This window comes from Mus musculus, chromosome X (genome assembly GCF_000001635.26).
Source record: "Mus musculus strain C57BL/6J chromosome X, GRCm38.p6 C57BL/6J".
Taxonomy (NCBI): domain Eukaryota; kingdom Metazoa; phylum Chordata; class Mammalia; order Rodentia; family Muridae; genus Mus; species Mus musculus.
Window position 1 is genome coordinate 141,613,349 of NC_000086.7, and position 16,511 is coordinate 141,629,859.

The window sequence follows — 16,511 nt, forward strand, 5'->3', positions numbered from 1 at the left end:
TAAAAGAACGTAACCCAGTTTTAGCATAACTTTAAAAGGCATACTTATGGCTGAGTCATGCCCCTGATTGTATCCATTTAGACTAATCTACATGACGTTGTTACACCAATGCTTTCTGTCTTAAACATTTCCATTTTCAGGGTGGAATTACTTTTAAGGGTGAAAGAGGTCCTCCTGGGAGCCCAGGTTTACCAGGTCTCCCAGGAAATATGGGACCTACAGGCCCAGTTGGTTTTGGGCCTCCAGGCCCCATAGGCGAAAAAGGCATACAAGGTGTGGCAGGAAATCCAGGCCAGCCGGGATTACCAGGTATGTTTACCTTTGTTGTCTTTTCTATTTTAAAAGTAGACAGACACATAGACAGATAGACAGACAGATAGATATAAAAAGTTTAAAAAATTCCTGGGAAATGTGTTTCTCTAGCCATCTATATGCTTATAGGAAGGGAATAGATTGTTTTTGTTTAAAGTGAGATTTCTTGTTAACTTAGTCTAAGTTTGTAGTGTTTTTTGTATTTCGTTCTTGAATATATGTTAGTGTAGTTGTATCCATGTAACTGGGAAGGATATGCACATAACTATTTTATTAATATTTTTGAAATGATATTATAATTATAAATTTTTCTGCCTTACCTTTATCCCTCTAACTCCTCCCATCTCACATGTAACCCCTTGCTCTCTTTCCAAGTTAAATCCCTTTACTTCAAATATTCTTTTACATATGTGTGTGTTCCTACATGTACATTCCTAAACACAGCACACACACACATACACACTCCTAAATACATAAAAACAACCTGCTTGGTCTGTATAGCATTACCTTTATGTATATGTTTTGAGTGTCAAAAACATGCACCATAATTTTGGAGACAGGGTCCCTCACTGAACCCGGAGTTCATTGATATTGCTAGGCTGGCTAGCCAGTACTATCCAAGATACCCTCAGGATATGGGTTATGTGGTGCTATAGCTACAGTTTTATTCATATTCAGCAGGCACTTTGCTGATGGAGCTACCATCCCATCCCAATTTATGTTCTGATGCTCAAGGGAAGGAGAAGATAGGTGTTCCAGATGAATGAGGAGATGTGGGGGGGGGAAGAGGGAGAGATTTTTTTCCTATGTTTTTTGTTGTTGTTGTACTATCCACATCCTCTTCTGTTGGATGATAATGGTCCATATTGTGCAAAGGCAGACCCTCCTTCCTTAAAGCACTGATTTAAATTCCTATGTCTTCTGGAATCATGGGCCATAGGCATAAAGCAGAGATAATTATTTTATCAGCTATCTAAATATCCTTTAATCTAGTCACCCTGACATCTAAAGTTAGTTATCAAACATCCTCAATCATGGAAGTACCTAAAATTCATTCTTTCTTTCTTTCTTTCTTTCTTTCTTTCTTTCTTTCTTTCTTTCTTTCTTTCTTTCTTTCTTTCCTTCTTCCTTCCTTCCTTCCTTCCTTCCTTCCTTTCTTTCTTTCTTTCTTTCTTTCTTTCTTTCCTTCTTCCTTCCTTCCTTCCTTCCTTCCTTTCTTCCTTCCTCTCTCTCTCTCTTTTCCTTTCTTTCTTTCTTTTTTTTTGAAATTTTATCTTTCTCTTTGCTATCTTCCTAGAATATGCAAAATGGGATTGTAATTATTAGTCAAGTAAATGATTCTCACTTGGAGTGTTCCATTTGTTTTCAGGTCCTAAAGGAGATCCAGGCCAGACCATAACCCAGCCAGGAAAGCCTGGTTTGCCAGGTAGTCCAGGCAGAGATGGTGAAGTGGGTCTTCCAGGTATGCAAAGAATTTATTTTATTTCAAAACAACTTCATCACTGAAATTCTTTCTTTTGGATGTTCCCCATTCTTACAGTGCTTTTTTTTTTTGTAGGTGATCCTGGACTTCCAGGCCAACCAGGCCTGCCAGGAATACCTGGTAGCAAAGGAGAACCAGGTATCCCTGGGATTGGGCCTCCTGGACCACCTGGTCCTAAAGGTATGTAGGATGAGGTATGGGGCAGTGTAGATTACCTGATTAGTAAGATACTATTCTTTCATAATATAGAACAAAGTAGATTTAACTTATTTTGGTATATGCCATTTAAAATCTGTAAATGAAAAAGTCACATTGGGCCTGCAGAGATGGCTCAGTGACTAAGAGCACTGCCTGCTCTTCCAGAAGACAAGAGTTTACTTAGCATCTCCATGGCAGCTCCTAACCACTCTTAACTCTCTAAGTATAATGGACTCAATGCTGTACTCTGTTTTGTTTTTTTTTAAGGACACTAGGCACATACCTGGTTCATGTACATACATGCAGACAAAACACATTTGCACATAAAATTGAAATGATAAAAATAAACATTAAAGAAGAAAAGTCATTATATGCACCTTAATTTTGGAGACAGGATCTCTCACTGAACCTGGAGTTCATTTTCTAAAACAGTCTAGTGATGAAACTATCTACATTTGAGGGATGCAAAATGATTCATATGCTAAAGAACATCATGGGAATTATGACATTTGTGTTCATCATTGTATTCTTAGAGCCTTGAAGAGTTCCTGGAAGTGTAACAAGAAGTACATAGATATGTATTGAATTAATAGATTCTATTAATCAGAACAGATTCACTATACACATATGCAATATTTTATCCCAAATAAAATACACCCTTGATTTATTGATATTTTTAGTTTTTTTCTACAGTTGTGCTTTACTCCTCCCAGAATGTATTCTTATGAATAACAGGGCAGCACCTTTGGGTGATGACAGTTCCTTAGGTCTCCCTTATTTTTTTTTAATAAATGACAGATTTGATTTCATGTGTGAATGCTTATATAACACATACAGTTGCATCTAGCTCATCTGTAGAAGTACATGTTCGGCATTCTGTCACATTATGTCACAATGTAAGCAGAAGGGCAGGTCTGTATTTATGTATGGCATTGATTCACTATATTTAATTCTGATGTGTTATATACTTCAAAAGAGCATAGTTTCTTCTACAGCCATCTAATTACCCCGTAGAACTGAAAGGATAAGCTGATTGAGAGACTCTCAGATGAATATTAGACTTAATTCTAAGTGGTCATATACAATGTTCCTGGACTTTTAACGTGTCAGTGTATAAAGCATGTGTTTAGGGAGATGAGAATGTGACTACCTATCTTCAAATTTATTCTTTCTATGGGTTAAAACAATGGCTTGCTATTTTACAGGTTTTCCAGGAATTCCGGGACCTCCAGGAGCTCCTGGGGCCCCTGGAAGAATGGGTCCAGATGGGCCTCCTGGGCCACCAGGCTTCCCAGGACCAAAGGTCTGAAACAATTTCTTAAAGGATATATTTATTTTTATTTTTTATGTGTATCAGTGATTTGTCTGCATGTGTATATATGTGTAGCACATGGGTGCCTGGTGTGGTGACGGTGGAGGCCAGGAGTGGGGCTCAGATGCCCTAGAGCTGAAGTCGCAGACAGTTGTTAACTACCATGTGGGTGCTGGGAATCGAACCTGGGTTCTCTACAAGAGCACTCAACTTCTGAGCCATCTCCAGCCCCAGTCTAGAACATTTTAAACTAGCCCTTTTTCACAAAGACAGTCTTCTCTACTGTCCTTCGATCCAGTTCCTATTCGTCTTAGACATTGTCCCAAGTCTTTATTATATTGATAATACTTAGCTATATTTTCATTTAAAAATAACCAATCCCAAACCATCTTTAATAGAACTTAACACCCAGATCCAAAGTCTCTGACATTGTTTTAGACTGCTAGGTTTTTGGATTACGTGAAAGAATCCAATGATCAGCTTGGCCTATGTTTATGTAGACAAACAGTAACCCATTTCATACTTTTACATGTGTGATGATTGGTAAGATTGTGTTGGATATATCAAGCCCTTCCTGTATTGTTTCCTCTGTTCCAATTCCATTAAATATACATAAACCAAATCACTGCTATTTGGTAATACTAATAAATAACTCCCTTTATATTTTTCCACTGTAACTTATTTAACCTTAAACACTTTTCAGTCAGCCTTCAGCAAACTGCTAAAGCATGTAATTATACCTACTCTTCCTGAATTCCGTGCTTAAATGATCTAATCTCAGTGGATTTCATCCTTATTACTTGTTTTCCTCATGGAAAAACAGCTGACAGACTCTCATAAAAAAAAAATGCATCTCTTTTGGCTTGTTTTTATTTCATGATGAACATTTTCAAATAAACACAAAAGCCCAAGAAATGATCTAATGAACTTTGACAGATGTGTCAGTCAGGTACAAAACTGCTAAGATTATAGTAACACTTCCTTGATCTTTTCCTGTTTTTCAGGAAGGGGGTGGTCTCACTTAACCCAAATCTCAAGATTACATCATTTCACTTACAAATGCTTTGCCATTCATATGTAACTAAATGAAAATTGTATGCAGAAACCACAATGACATTATACTACTTAAGTCATGTTAAAACTAATTCTTTGCATTATCTGATCCTCAGTCCTCTTCACATTCCCTCACTTGTGTAGAGTGTGGTTTAATCCCTTGTTTTCAGTTAACTTTTGTACTTTGAAAACAATCCAACTCATTTAATTTGCTCTCACTAAACCCTATTTCTGTCCCTTCCAGATATTCTCTCTAACACACCCATCATTTTTTAAATTTGACTATCCTCTTCTTAATATGGAAGAAAAAATATTACTTTGTATTCGATGCTTTAAATTCTCTGTAGTAAATGGTAAGCGTCAGGAAAGTCACGGGACTTTTCCTTGTGTTTTGTCATGTGTATGCTTAAGGGAGAGCCAGGATTTGGGTTACCTGGGCCACCTGGGCCACCAGGATTCCCAGGTTTCAAAGGAACACCTGGTCCAAAAGGTGATCGTGGTTTCCCAGGACCTTCAGGTCCTCCAGGACGCACTGGCTTGGATGGGCTACCTGGACCAAAAGGTATGGAGGCTCTTGCTACTTCTCAATTTGTTTTAAACTTTCATTGATGTTGAAACCTTTGGAAAAGGTTATGGGTAATAAGCAAGCTCACTGGAAAGCCCATGATGCCTGTCTGCCACTGTTTTAATTTTGTTTATATTCCACTAGTTTGTTTGTTTTTTTCATTTGTCAAAACAGAGGATATAATTGCCTCTTGTCTTTTGATTTACTTGCTTTGTGTACTTTTTTAATTTAATAATTACTCCATGTAATTTAAATTTGAAAGAATTCACTGACTTAGTATTGAATTACATGTGTATACTATCAGTTACTACTTGTAGGAATGGATTTTTGCCAACCTTTTCTTAACACCAATAATACCACACATGTTATTTAGATGTGTGCAGGTACAATAGCAGATTAGAGTAGCAAAACTTAATATTCTCAGTAAAAGGTAAGAACGTCTATGGGTAGTATGAAATGTCTCTCTGTCTGAGCTATTTTATACTCCTACCAACAATGAATGAAGCACTTGTTTCATCCAACCCCTTCCCAACTGTAGTTAAAACAAAAACAAAAACAAAAACAAAACAAAACAAAAAGACAAACAAAAAAATTCCTGACTTTTTCTAGCCTGGTAGAAGTCACTTTATCAGTATACTTTAAAAACATTTCCAAGCTAGGTGTGGTGGCACATGCCTTTAATCCCAGCACTCCGGAGGCAGAGGCAGGCAGATTTCTGAGTTCGAGGCCAGCCTGGTCTACAACGTGAGTTCCAGGACAGCCAGGGCTATACAGAGAAACCCTGTCTCGAAAAACCAAAAAAAAAAAAAAAAACAAAAAACAAAAAAAACTAAAAACAACAACAACAAAATTTCCATTGCAAAGTTTTCAAATGCACAGAAAGATTACAAAGAATTATACATTGAATGGCTATCTGCCTGCTGCTTAGACCCTATATATGATATTTTGTCTCATTCAAAAGGATTTTTAAATAAAATACTGTAGATGCAATAGCTAGAGATGGAGCTCTCCAATTGAAAACTTGCCTAGTATATGAAAGGACCTGGATTCATTCCTCAATGCCAGAAATGGAAATGTTATATGTAATATAAGGTAGAAAAGGCAATACCATGACTGCTATATGCACCCATCACTGATGTTCTATGGTGAATGTTTTTTTTTTCATTTTTTATTAGGTATTTAGCTCATTTACATTTCCAATGCTATACCAAAAGTCCCCCATACCCACCCACCCCCACTCCCCTACCCACCCACTCCCCCTTTTTGGCCCTGGCGTTCCCCTGTACTGGGGCATATAAAGTTTGCAAGTCCAATGGGCCTCTCTTTCAAGTGATGGCCTACTAGGCCATCTTATGGTGAATGTTTTATGCATACTTTCTCATTTATCTGTCCATTTATATATCTCTTTATATAATCATCAATTTCCTTTTGATGAATATCAAAAAAGTTGCAAAAGTGGTAATCTTTTCCCTAATACTCTTACAATCCCAAAGCTGCCTATGTGTTTTATTTCTATATAAAATCCACAGATGTATTGACAAACAAAATCTAATATGATATATTATGATATATTCCAGGGCTTGGGATGCAGCTCATTGGAAATGCATTTTCTTGCCATGCTCAAAGTCCTGGTACACACACACACACACACACACACACACACACACACACACACACGTCCTTATTCCAGTTTCCAATTAGTGTGCAATAACCATACCAATATCATTATGAAGCTTTTGTCTGTCCTTTAATCCTTGTATGTGGAATCATGCAATATGCATGTTTTTAGAAAAATATCCTCATTAGTACTTATTTCTAGTAAATTCTTGAAGATGCCATTGTTAGGATCCCTGGGCTGTGTCAAGTTGCTGAGTATTATGAGAGAAGCTGTTAGAAGAGATCTCTGAGTCTTTTGATGGATATATGCTTTGAGTATGCTTGTACATATAGCTAAGACTAGAATTGTGCTCATAAGTGTGTTCACTTGTTTAGACCTTTCTCCAACATATATTGACACTTTAAAATTCACACTGATATAACATTTTTAGTTATTCATGATTCTCCCCAATATTAACATTTTACTTGCTTTGTGGTTGTGTCATAATTACAAATTTAATTTAATTTCTCTGATGACATAGGATGGCCAGATTTTTATCCGCTCTTGTGGATTATTTAGACATTCAAATATTTGCCAGTTTAAATTGATGGATTGTGTTGTGTCTTAAGTTGAAGGTGTTCCTAGTACACCCTGAATACTTGTGTTTTTTTAGAGCAAACTCAGGAGTATTTTATTCCTGTGTTGGTTACCTATTTGTATTTCTAGAGTATTTCGATATAGAGTTTTGATTTTATTGTTTTATTTATGTTACCCATTATCATAATTTTGTGTCTTCTCTAAGAAATAATTACCTGCTAGGCACTATCAAGACATTCTGACCCATAGTGTCATTAATCTCTAATACTTTGTATTTATATCATTTATTAAAAATAAAAGTCGAACAGTAGATTATTTGGACATTTCTATCACATCAAATACTATGTATAGATGGGCTATTTTCTGTTCACTCATTTGATTCACTATCCTTTAACTAGTATCACATTGTTTACATGGATATATATACATATGTATATATATATGACCCAAAAAATACTTTTCTTGTTAAAAATTTTAAACTATATTATGTACTTTGCCTTTCTTCTCAACATAGTTCAAATGTATGTGTCCCTACTCTGAGTGAATTAACTATGTATCATTTTAGAGCCTTATTTTCCCTGCTTACAGTTGATATCCCAATTTCTCTACTACTTTAACCTTCTTAAACTTGATATCTTTTTTTTTGTTGTTGTTCTTTTTTGGGTTTTGGTTTTTGGTTTTTTTCAAGACAGGGTTTCTCTGTATAGCCCTGACTGTCCTGGAACTCACTTTGTAGACCAGGCTGGCCTCAAACTCAGAAATTCACCTGCCTCTGCCTCCCAAGTGCTGGGATTAAAGGCATACACCACCACTACCCAGTGATGTCTTTAAATATATAAAGGAATAGGCTTAAAATAACTAGCTTGGCTGATTTGATTTCACTGTTTAATTTGCAAAGAATAGAATTCTCAGGATAAATATTTTGGAGAATTGTCTAAATTAAATTTATATTCACAAATCGTATTGAGTTGATTTTCATTAAATATATATATATATATAATTATAAGGAAACTATAAACTATTATTAATAACATGACATTTTAAAATTGTTTTTAAAAATTCCTACATATTAGTGAGAAGGCTGGGTGTTGTCAATTATCCCCATTTATAAATATGAATCATTTCAATGAGAATTTAAGTAATAATTCAGAAGCATTTCATGTAACTGATTTAAAACCTTAGTATTTACCAAATACACATTAATGCAGGTTAAAATGCCACTGATATTATAAGACTGGAAACCTGTACAGGAATAAGTTTATAGAATTTCAGCAATTCTTTTTTTTAATATTTTTTATTACGTATTTTCCTCAATTACATTTCTAATGCTATCCCAAAGTCCCCCATACCCTCCCCCCCACTTCCCTACCCACTCACTCCCACTTTTTGGCCCTGGCGTTCCCCTGTACTGGGGCATATAAAGTTTGCGTGTCCAATGGGCCTCTCTTTCCAGTGATGGCTGACTAGGCCATCTTTTGATACATATGCAGTTAGAGTCAAGAGCTCCGGGGTACTGGTTAGTTCATAATGTTGTTCCACCTATAGGGTTGCAGATCCCTTTAGCTCCTTGGGTACTTTCTCTAGCTCCTCCATTGGGAGTCCTGTGATCCATCCAATAGCTGACTGTGAGCAAAATTTCAGATAGAAAATTGTGATGCTATAATGTCCATCATTAGGTGGTTTTTACTTCCAATCCTCATCTAATTAGTACATACAGTTGACATTATGTTGATGGGTACAAAAATAATTCTAGGAGACATCTCTGGGAATTTGTATAAAACATTCTAAAAAGCAGTAATATAATCTCTACACAGCTTCTTCCCTGGAAGAATACTGTTGATTGTTCACTTCCCAATGGTTATGAGGGTAGAATTCCTCTAATATCAAAACCAGGCAGAAAAACAAACAAATAGACAAAAAATACAATGAAAAATATCTAAGTTATAGGCCAAAATCTCTGAAGAACAAATAGGTAAGAATTTTTCCAAACATTAGCACATCAAATGTTACAATATATAAAAAGAAACTCTAGCATGACTTTAATGACCATCAAGGTCTTCAGAATACAAGCTGCTTTGACATCTGAGAAGTATTCAGCATAATTTGCTATTTCAACAGTCCAAACAATTACATCTATGCACCTGAAATACTGTTCAAATTATTTGATATAATTCAACATCCATTTCTGAAAAAAATACTTTTAGAAAATTATGAATTAAAGAAAACCTGTTAGCCAGCCTATAGACTCATCATATGGTGGGTTGAGGCAGATGGATTTCAGGCTACTCAGAAGGGCAGTGAAAAGCCCTGTTTCAGAAAAGCAAAAAAGCCTTGTCATCAATATTGAAATTCCAAAGCTCCTTTTTATAATCTACTCTTTTATTGTAAGTCTTATATCATTTATTAAAAGCTTAATCAAGTATGGTTGATGGTGAAATACTGAATACTTTCCTCCAAAAAATAGGCTACAACAAAGAGTTGTTTGCCAGAAAATTTATCATTATACTAGAAATATTTAGCCATTGTTGTAAGTTAAGACAAATAAATTAAAAGCATAGAGATTGAAAAGGAAGAAATTATCTATTCATACATGATTTGACTTTGCATTTAGAAAATCATCTTACATAAAACCTTTGGAACAGAAAGTTAATTTTACAATATAAGTATTAGGGCCACTATACAAAACAAAGTGAAGGTTTACCAATTAGAATTAGATAAAAAATAATATTTAAAATAGTACCAAGTATCATAATGTTCTGACATATGTATAGTTCTAACAATAAGTGTAGTATTTATATTTTAAAGAAGTACAAAATATAAATGTCATAAGCCAAATATAACTAAATAAAGTGATATATTATGCCAATGTACTGGCAGGCCCAATTTCCTTAAGACAGCAGTTCTGTCCAAATAGACTAATTGTACCCTTAAGGAAAACACAGCAGAAATTTGTAATTGGTCAAACACTTATGTGGAAAAGTGAATACCTTATAGTAGCCAAATTAAATGAAGAAAGTCCTATGTTAGAGAGTTCAAAGTATTTGATTTGAAGACTTAAAACAATCTTAAAGTGACTGATATATCTTGTAATATATGACATACTGACACATGGGTCTAAAAATAGAATTGTCTTTGATTTTTTGTGTGTGCAGAGCTGGAGATAAAATCCAAGCACTCTTGTATTCTAAGCATATGCTGAGGTAAATTCTATCTTCACAAAAATGTTTCTCATAAATTGAAAGTACAATAGAAAAAGAAACTTCTAACAAATAGTACAAAAACTATTATTGTATAGGTGACCATGAAACAAGCAAACAAAACAAGTGAACCTCCAAATTTTCCAAATTTTAACTCCAAACAGATTGTAGACCCACACATAAAGCTTCAAACCCTCACGCTTCTAGAATGCAAGCACTGCAAGTTTTTCTGGTAAAAGTCAAAGGGAATCTTTTAGATTTAGCAGAGGACATTTTTTGTTTTACAAGTTCTCCTTTTGGATATGTCATCTGCTTCTCTCATCAATGCAACAAAATAACTGACAAAAGAAACTTAGAGAAGAATTTCTTTCCCTTCAGAGTTCTAGGGCACAGAGCATCAAGAAGGAGATGGCTTGAGAGCAAGAGCTTAAGGCAGCTCTTCCTATCACATCCATAGTTAGGAAGCAAAGAAAGATGAACATTTGTACTTGGTTCATTTTCTCCTAGTCACAAGCAGGGACCAGAGCCCACTGAATAGTGTCAGCCACTTTTAGGGTGGATCATCTCACCACAGTCTAATCTAAATAATTCCCTACAGGCCTGTTTAGAGGCTTGGCTCTAAATCCTGTTAGGTTGATAATCAATATTAAGTACCATGTGATTCAAAAATAAAACTAATTCTCAGCTCATAGATAGTGTAAACACTGGTGTATAGTCAAATTCAGTTTTTTTTTAAGTGAAAGCATAGAACAAAAATCTTTATGATCATATCCTAGACAAAGAATTGTTTGCTAGGACACAAAAGCTCATAAAAATGGAAAACTGCTAATTTGGACTTCACTAAAATAAAATATTTTCATTTTATGTGTCTAACAAATTATTTGTAAGCATAATATATACAAATCCTCAAAACTCAACAGTCAGAAACCATTTACCAAAGTTAAAAGTAGAGTTGAAAAATGTTGGCAACAATTTAAATATATTTATATTTTGCCCCACAAATCATTCAAATGTCAAGCAAATGCATGTAAGATTCCATACAGTCTTCTGCAAAATATAGGTTTAAGCAACAATGAAATAGATAGATAGATAGATAGATAGATAATAGATAGATAGATACATACATACATACATACATACATGCATGCATACATAGATACATAGATAAACTATAAGAATTAGCTTTCTTCTCAAGAAGAAAAATTGCCAAGTATGTAGACTAATAGAGAACTCTACACAGCTAGTTAGAATCCCAAACAGTGCAGTCACTTCAATCTCCAGCACAGGACCAAAGAGCTTCTGTCCACTTTGAAAATGTTGTGCCAGTGTATTAGAAAGTAAAACAGTCTTGCTCTCTGAAACAGCAAACTCACTTCTAGGTATTTATTAAAGAAAACTCTGAAGCTTTGCATAAAAATCTGTAAGTCTATGTTCATAGGAGCTTTATTCATAATCAACAAGAATTGTAAAAAGCCCAAATGTCCATCAAACAACAAGGACTAACACAGTGTAGAGTATTTATACAATGAAATATTCAATATGTGCTGTTGGGAATCAAGTCCAGGACTTCATGCATGCTAAACATACGTTCTCACTGCTGACATAAATCGTAGCCCAACATGTATCTTTCAAAAATTTACACAGTCAATTTCAGTAGGAAAATAAATCTTTTCAACAAACAGTGCTAAATATGATTGGATATATGTATACACAACCACACATAAATGAATCTCAAATGTATCACATTTAGTGGGGAAAAAGACATACTCAAGAAGCTACATACTGCATGGTTACATTTGTGACATTCTGGAAATAGAAAACCTATAAGAAATAAAGTAGCAGAGTAGTCACAAGATTATTGGCATATGGAGAAGGAGCAACAACTGATCGCTGGTCCTTTTGAGGATTGGTGAAATGATTTTAAATCTGGATTTAATGGCAGTTTTACAACCGTACAGATTTCTCAAAATGCATCCAAGTGTGTGATGAAAGAACAGGTTTCAAAAAATACAATGTTTGTATTAGTTTTTTAGAAATTCATACATACTCTGTAGTTTTCTGACTCTTGCCTATAATGCCCTCAAGATCTATCCTTCACCTCTCTGCGCCTCCCAATTTTACATCATCTTAAAAAGTAACCCACTAGGTCCAATGTGTATATCTCACACTCATGTCTATTAGAACAGGAACAACATACCACAGGCCACACCCTTAAAGAAAACTGACTTTACCTTCCCTAGAAGCCATCAACTACCAATACCTCCTCTACTAGAAATGGAGGTACATGAGACACACACACACACACACACACACACCACACACACACACACACACACACACACACACACACACATACACATACACACACACACACACACACACACACATACACATACACACACACACACACACACACACACACACACACACACCCCTTAAGCAGGACAATTGATTGATTTGATCGTGTGCAGGCAACTACAGCTACTATTGAGTATCTAAGTGCAGTTGTCGGGTCATATCTAGAAGACACCGATTTTCTCTGGATTTTCCTAACTTCTGGCTCTTACATTCACTCCCACTCCTGTTCCTCAATGATCCCTAAGCAAATCTTAATAGATGTGATAAGTTTGAAAAGTGTGAGTGATAGGAAATTCAGAGAGTAAAGTATCAACTGTCAAAATATTGTAGGCAAGAGCATATTTTCAGCTAGAACCTCAAGTTAATAAAAAGAAAGATGTTGCTGTCTATCTGCTTAAAGCTGAAGTGATTAAAAAATATTTTTATAACCAAAGAGTTATCCAGTATGAAGTAGACTACAATCTTGTTGCTGTTTTGAGAAGTTAAGACAAGCACTGACATTGACTTCTGGCCTTGTGTTAAATAAGACTTCAACTATGAATGGGATTTCAGCTTTGGGTACTTGTCCTTTTCTTCCTGGATAAACTAGTCTTATTGCATCCTTTTCTACCTTGTTTGGTTGATGCCCCAGGGAGGCCTGCTCTTTTCTGAAGGCAAAGAGAAGAGCAGTGGGTCTGGGTGAAAGGGAAGGTACTGGAGGAGTGGAGGGAGGCAAAAACTGCTGTTTGGGATATATTGTATGAGAGAAGAATAACAGAAAAGGAAAAAATATGGTTATATTTAACATGTAAACTGTGCTTTTTTAAAAAGGTGATGTTGGACCAAATGGACAACCTGGCCCAGTAGGGCCTCCAGGGCTGCCAGGAATTGGTCTTCAGGGACCACCAGGACCACCAGGGACTCCAGGGCCAATAGGCCAACCTGGTAAGATTACAGTAAATGTGCCTGCTATAAGACTTGCAGTGTATATGATTGTCTTCCAGTAATGTGATTAAAGTGGTAATCCGTGTGTGTATATATATATTTTTTATCCAATTGTAAACTATAGATCACATCATAAGAGCTAATTTATTACTTGATGTTTCCCCCTTCTGTTCACCTAAAAATCCATTTAGTCTAGTAATGAAATTTGATAATTGTACTTACCATTACCATATAATCATTGAACATACAGAGTTTTAAAAACAGAACTCAAACTATTTGTGCTTATTATTTCAGACCAAAGAATAAAGTGGATCTCTCTTTTTTTTTCTCCTGTACTGGGAATAACTGTAATTGAGCATGCGCTAAGCTGCTCTTTCTTCAGTTAGATACTTGAAACGGTCTTGTAACATGTAGCTCATGGTTTTGCCTCCATGGATAAAGAATCACATGGCTGTTGTATATCTGTATGAGAGTCTGTAGTAAGTGTGGATTCTGAGTGAATTCACATTATCTATTTACTCCGGTACAGTAAGGGACATTCTCAGCCCTGAATTTCGTTATTTTGAATATTGTAATAGTTCATAAAATGAAAACAAACATGGAACATTATTTTTTAATTCGTATGAACATAACAGAAAGTTGAACACAATTCAGATGCACATATATTGAACACATGTATTTTCTGACCTTAAATGACACCAGATATGTTGTTGGTAATTGCCTTAAGAGTTTCTAAACTATGGTTAACAATATAAAACACCCATAAAGGCTATTTTTATTTGTTCACCATTTTAAAACTCAATTTGAAGGCACGTTGTACTTTTTTAAAGCCCCCTGGCAAGCATTACATAAGAAAAACATAAGCAAACTTGCAGTCATGTTTCGAACAAGGTTGCTATAGTTGCCTCATCATTCATGAAAAAAAGAGCAAACAAAACAAAAACAAAAACAAGCTTTTTCCACCATCTTGGCTCCTGTGGAGGCCTGCTGGGAACAGGACTTCTAACAGCAAGTATGTCTAGAAGGCTGTGGTGCAAGGCCATTTTTGTTGGTTCCAAGCAAGGTCTCTGGAACTAAAGAGAGCACACGGCTCTTAAGATTGCAGGCGTTTATGCCCAAGATGAAACAGAGTTCTACTTAGGCAAGACATGTGCTTGTGTGTATGACTCAAAAAACAAAACAAAACAAACAACAACAACAAAAACCAATACAGCGACTCCTGGAGGCAAACCAAACAAACCCAGAGTGATCTGGAAAAAAGTACCTGGGCTCACAGAAACAGTAGAATGGTTCTTGCCAAATTCCAAAGCAACCTTCCTGCAGAGGCCATTGTCTACATTGTGGACATTGTCTACAAAGTAAGGAGAAGGCATCAAAAAAGCCCAAGCCACCCTCATTGGTCCACTTAAATCTTCAGCAACAGGCGCTGGAGAGTATCGGAATCCATCTCTATATGTGTTTGGTTGATCTTTTTTCATTAAGAAATCTACACAGAATCAGTTTGATGCTGTATCCATCCCGGATTTAAACTTATGGAGAGTAAATAAGTAAAAATAGATTGGTGCTCTTGTAAAAAAAAAACAAAAACAAAAACAAAAACAAAAACCACTCTGCCCAACCTGCATAGAAGTGGAATCTTGAAGAAAAATGTATTTTTAGTTTTGATTATTACTGACTTAAACTGTTATTTCACAAACAACAGTGTAATGATTTTATCACTTCTTTTGCATTTTGTTGTTTCTTTTAGTTTGCAAAAGTACATGACGCTGTCGAAGCATTTTGAATTCTTACATGAGAGCTGCATGGAAATTTAAAACACTGTTAACAAGCATCTGAATTAAAATATAAAATTGTAATATTTATTTAAAACTATAGCTAATACCTTGCAATTTTTTGTCAAGACATCTACTATTCTATTTCTCTACTGCTTTTTTCCAACTCCCAGTAGCATAAACACTGCACAATATCAGGACAGTGCTAGTTAATAACTTTTAATTCACCTTCATGTATTTGCTTGTAAATATTTTCTTTGCCATAGACTTTTATATCAATTGTATTCAGCAGTTAACAAAAAATATAAAAATTATTCAATGGACTCTCAATATATACATTCATTTTAATATAAATGTTATTATCATCACCAAAGGAAAATATTAATTTAACACTTTTTAACTATATTGACTCTTACATAGAAGGTCGATCAGCAAGAACACTATTATAGTATCTTGCTAGACCTGCATTATAATGCATGACAGAAACTTCCAGTTTACATAATATACTTGTTTTCTGTTGCATCAAAAATGCAATACCAAATAATAACATTAAATATAAAACTTAATTTAAAATAAAACTTAAAATGAGATAATACAACAGAAAACTTAATACAAAATAGTAAGAACTGATTGTATAATTATTAAAACGACATGTTAAGACAAAGCCTAAATCAAACCAAAACAAATTGACTTATTTGATAATCATTCAGAAGGGTCAACATTATATGCACAAATAATTGGTAATGTAATGGAACAGTGAAAATCCACCTGTGGTCAGCGGGCCAATGAATGGCAAAGCATAAGATGTTAACAATGGCAAAGCATAAGATGTTAACAATCTACGATGAGAAAAACATTGAGAGTGTGCATTCAAAAATTTTACAAATTTGACAATTTAAAGCTATGCTCCTATTTATTGAATAATATAACCAGAAAACTGAGCTTTTTTTTTTTTTCAAGGTTTGGTTAAGGATATTTGTACTTAATTAAAAAGTTAGTCAAAAATTAACTGGAATTTTTTAAAAATTGTGTTTTAACCAAAACAATTTGAGCAAAACCTCTCTTCCAGAAATATGACTTAAAATGTTAAAGTTTGGTTTTCATTAATCATTTTCACATGCACGATGGCTAAAGTTTCTGTAA

At 35.0% G+C, this 16,511-nt stretch overlaps 1 protein-coding gene across 5 annotated transcripts in view; it reads left to right on the top strand.

Moving 5' to 3' along the window:
• Positions 1 to 16,511, top strand: part of Col4a5 (collagen, type IV, alpha 5) — a 213,867-nt gene that overhangs the window by 137,979 nt on the left and 59,377 nt on the right. For all 5 annotated transcript variants that reach the window (XM_006528696.3, XM_006528697.4, XM_017318372.2 and 2 more), the window contains 6 exons: positions 141 to 309; positions 1,682 to 1,774; positions 1,871 to 1,975; positions 3,199 to 3,296; positions 4,770 to 4,920; positions 13,483 to 13,596. In XM_006528696.3, coding sequence (XP_006528759.1) covers positions 141 to 309; positions 1,682 to 1,774; positions 1,871 to 1,975; positions 3,199 to 3,296; positions 4,770 to 4,920; positions 13,483 to 13,596 — 730 coding nt within the window. The remainder of the gene's footprint in view (positions 1 to 140; positions 310 to 1,681; positions 1,775 to 1,870; positions 1,976 to 3,198; positions 3,297 to 4,769; positions 4,921 to 13,482; positions 13,597 to 16,511) is intronic.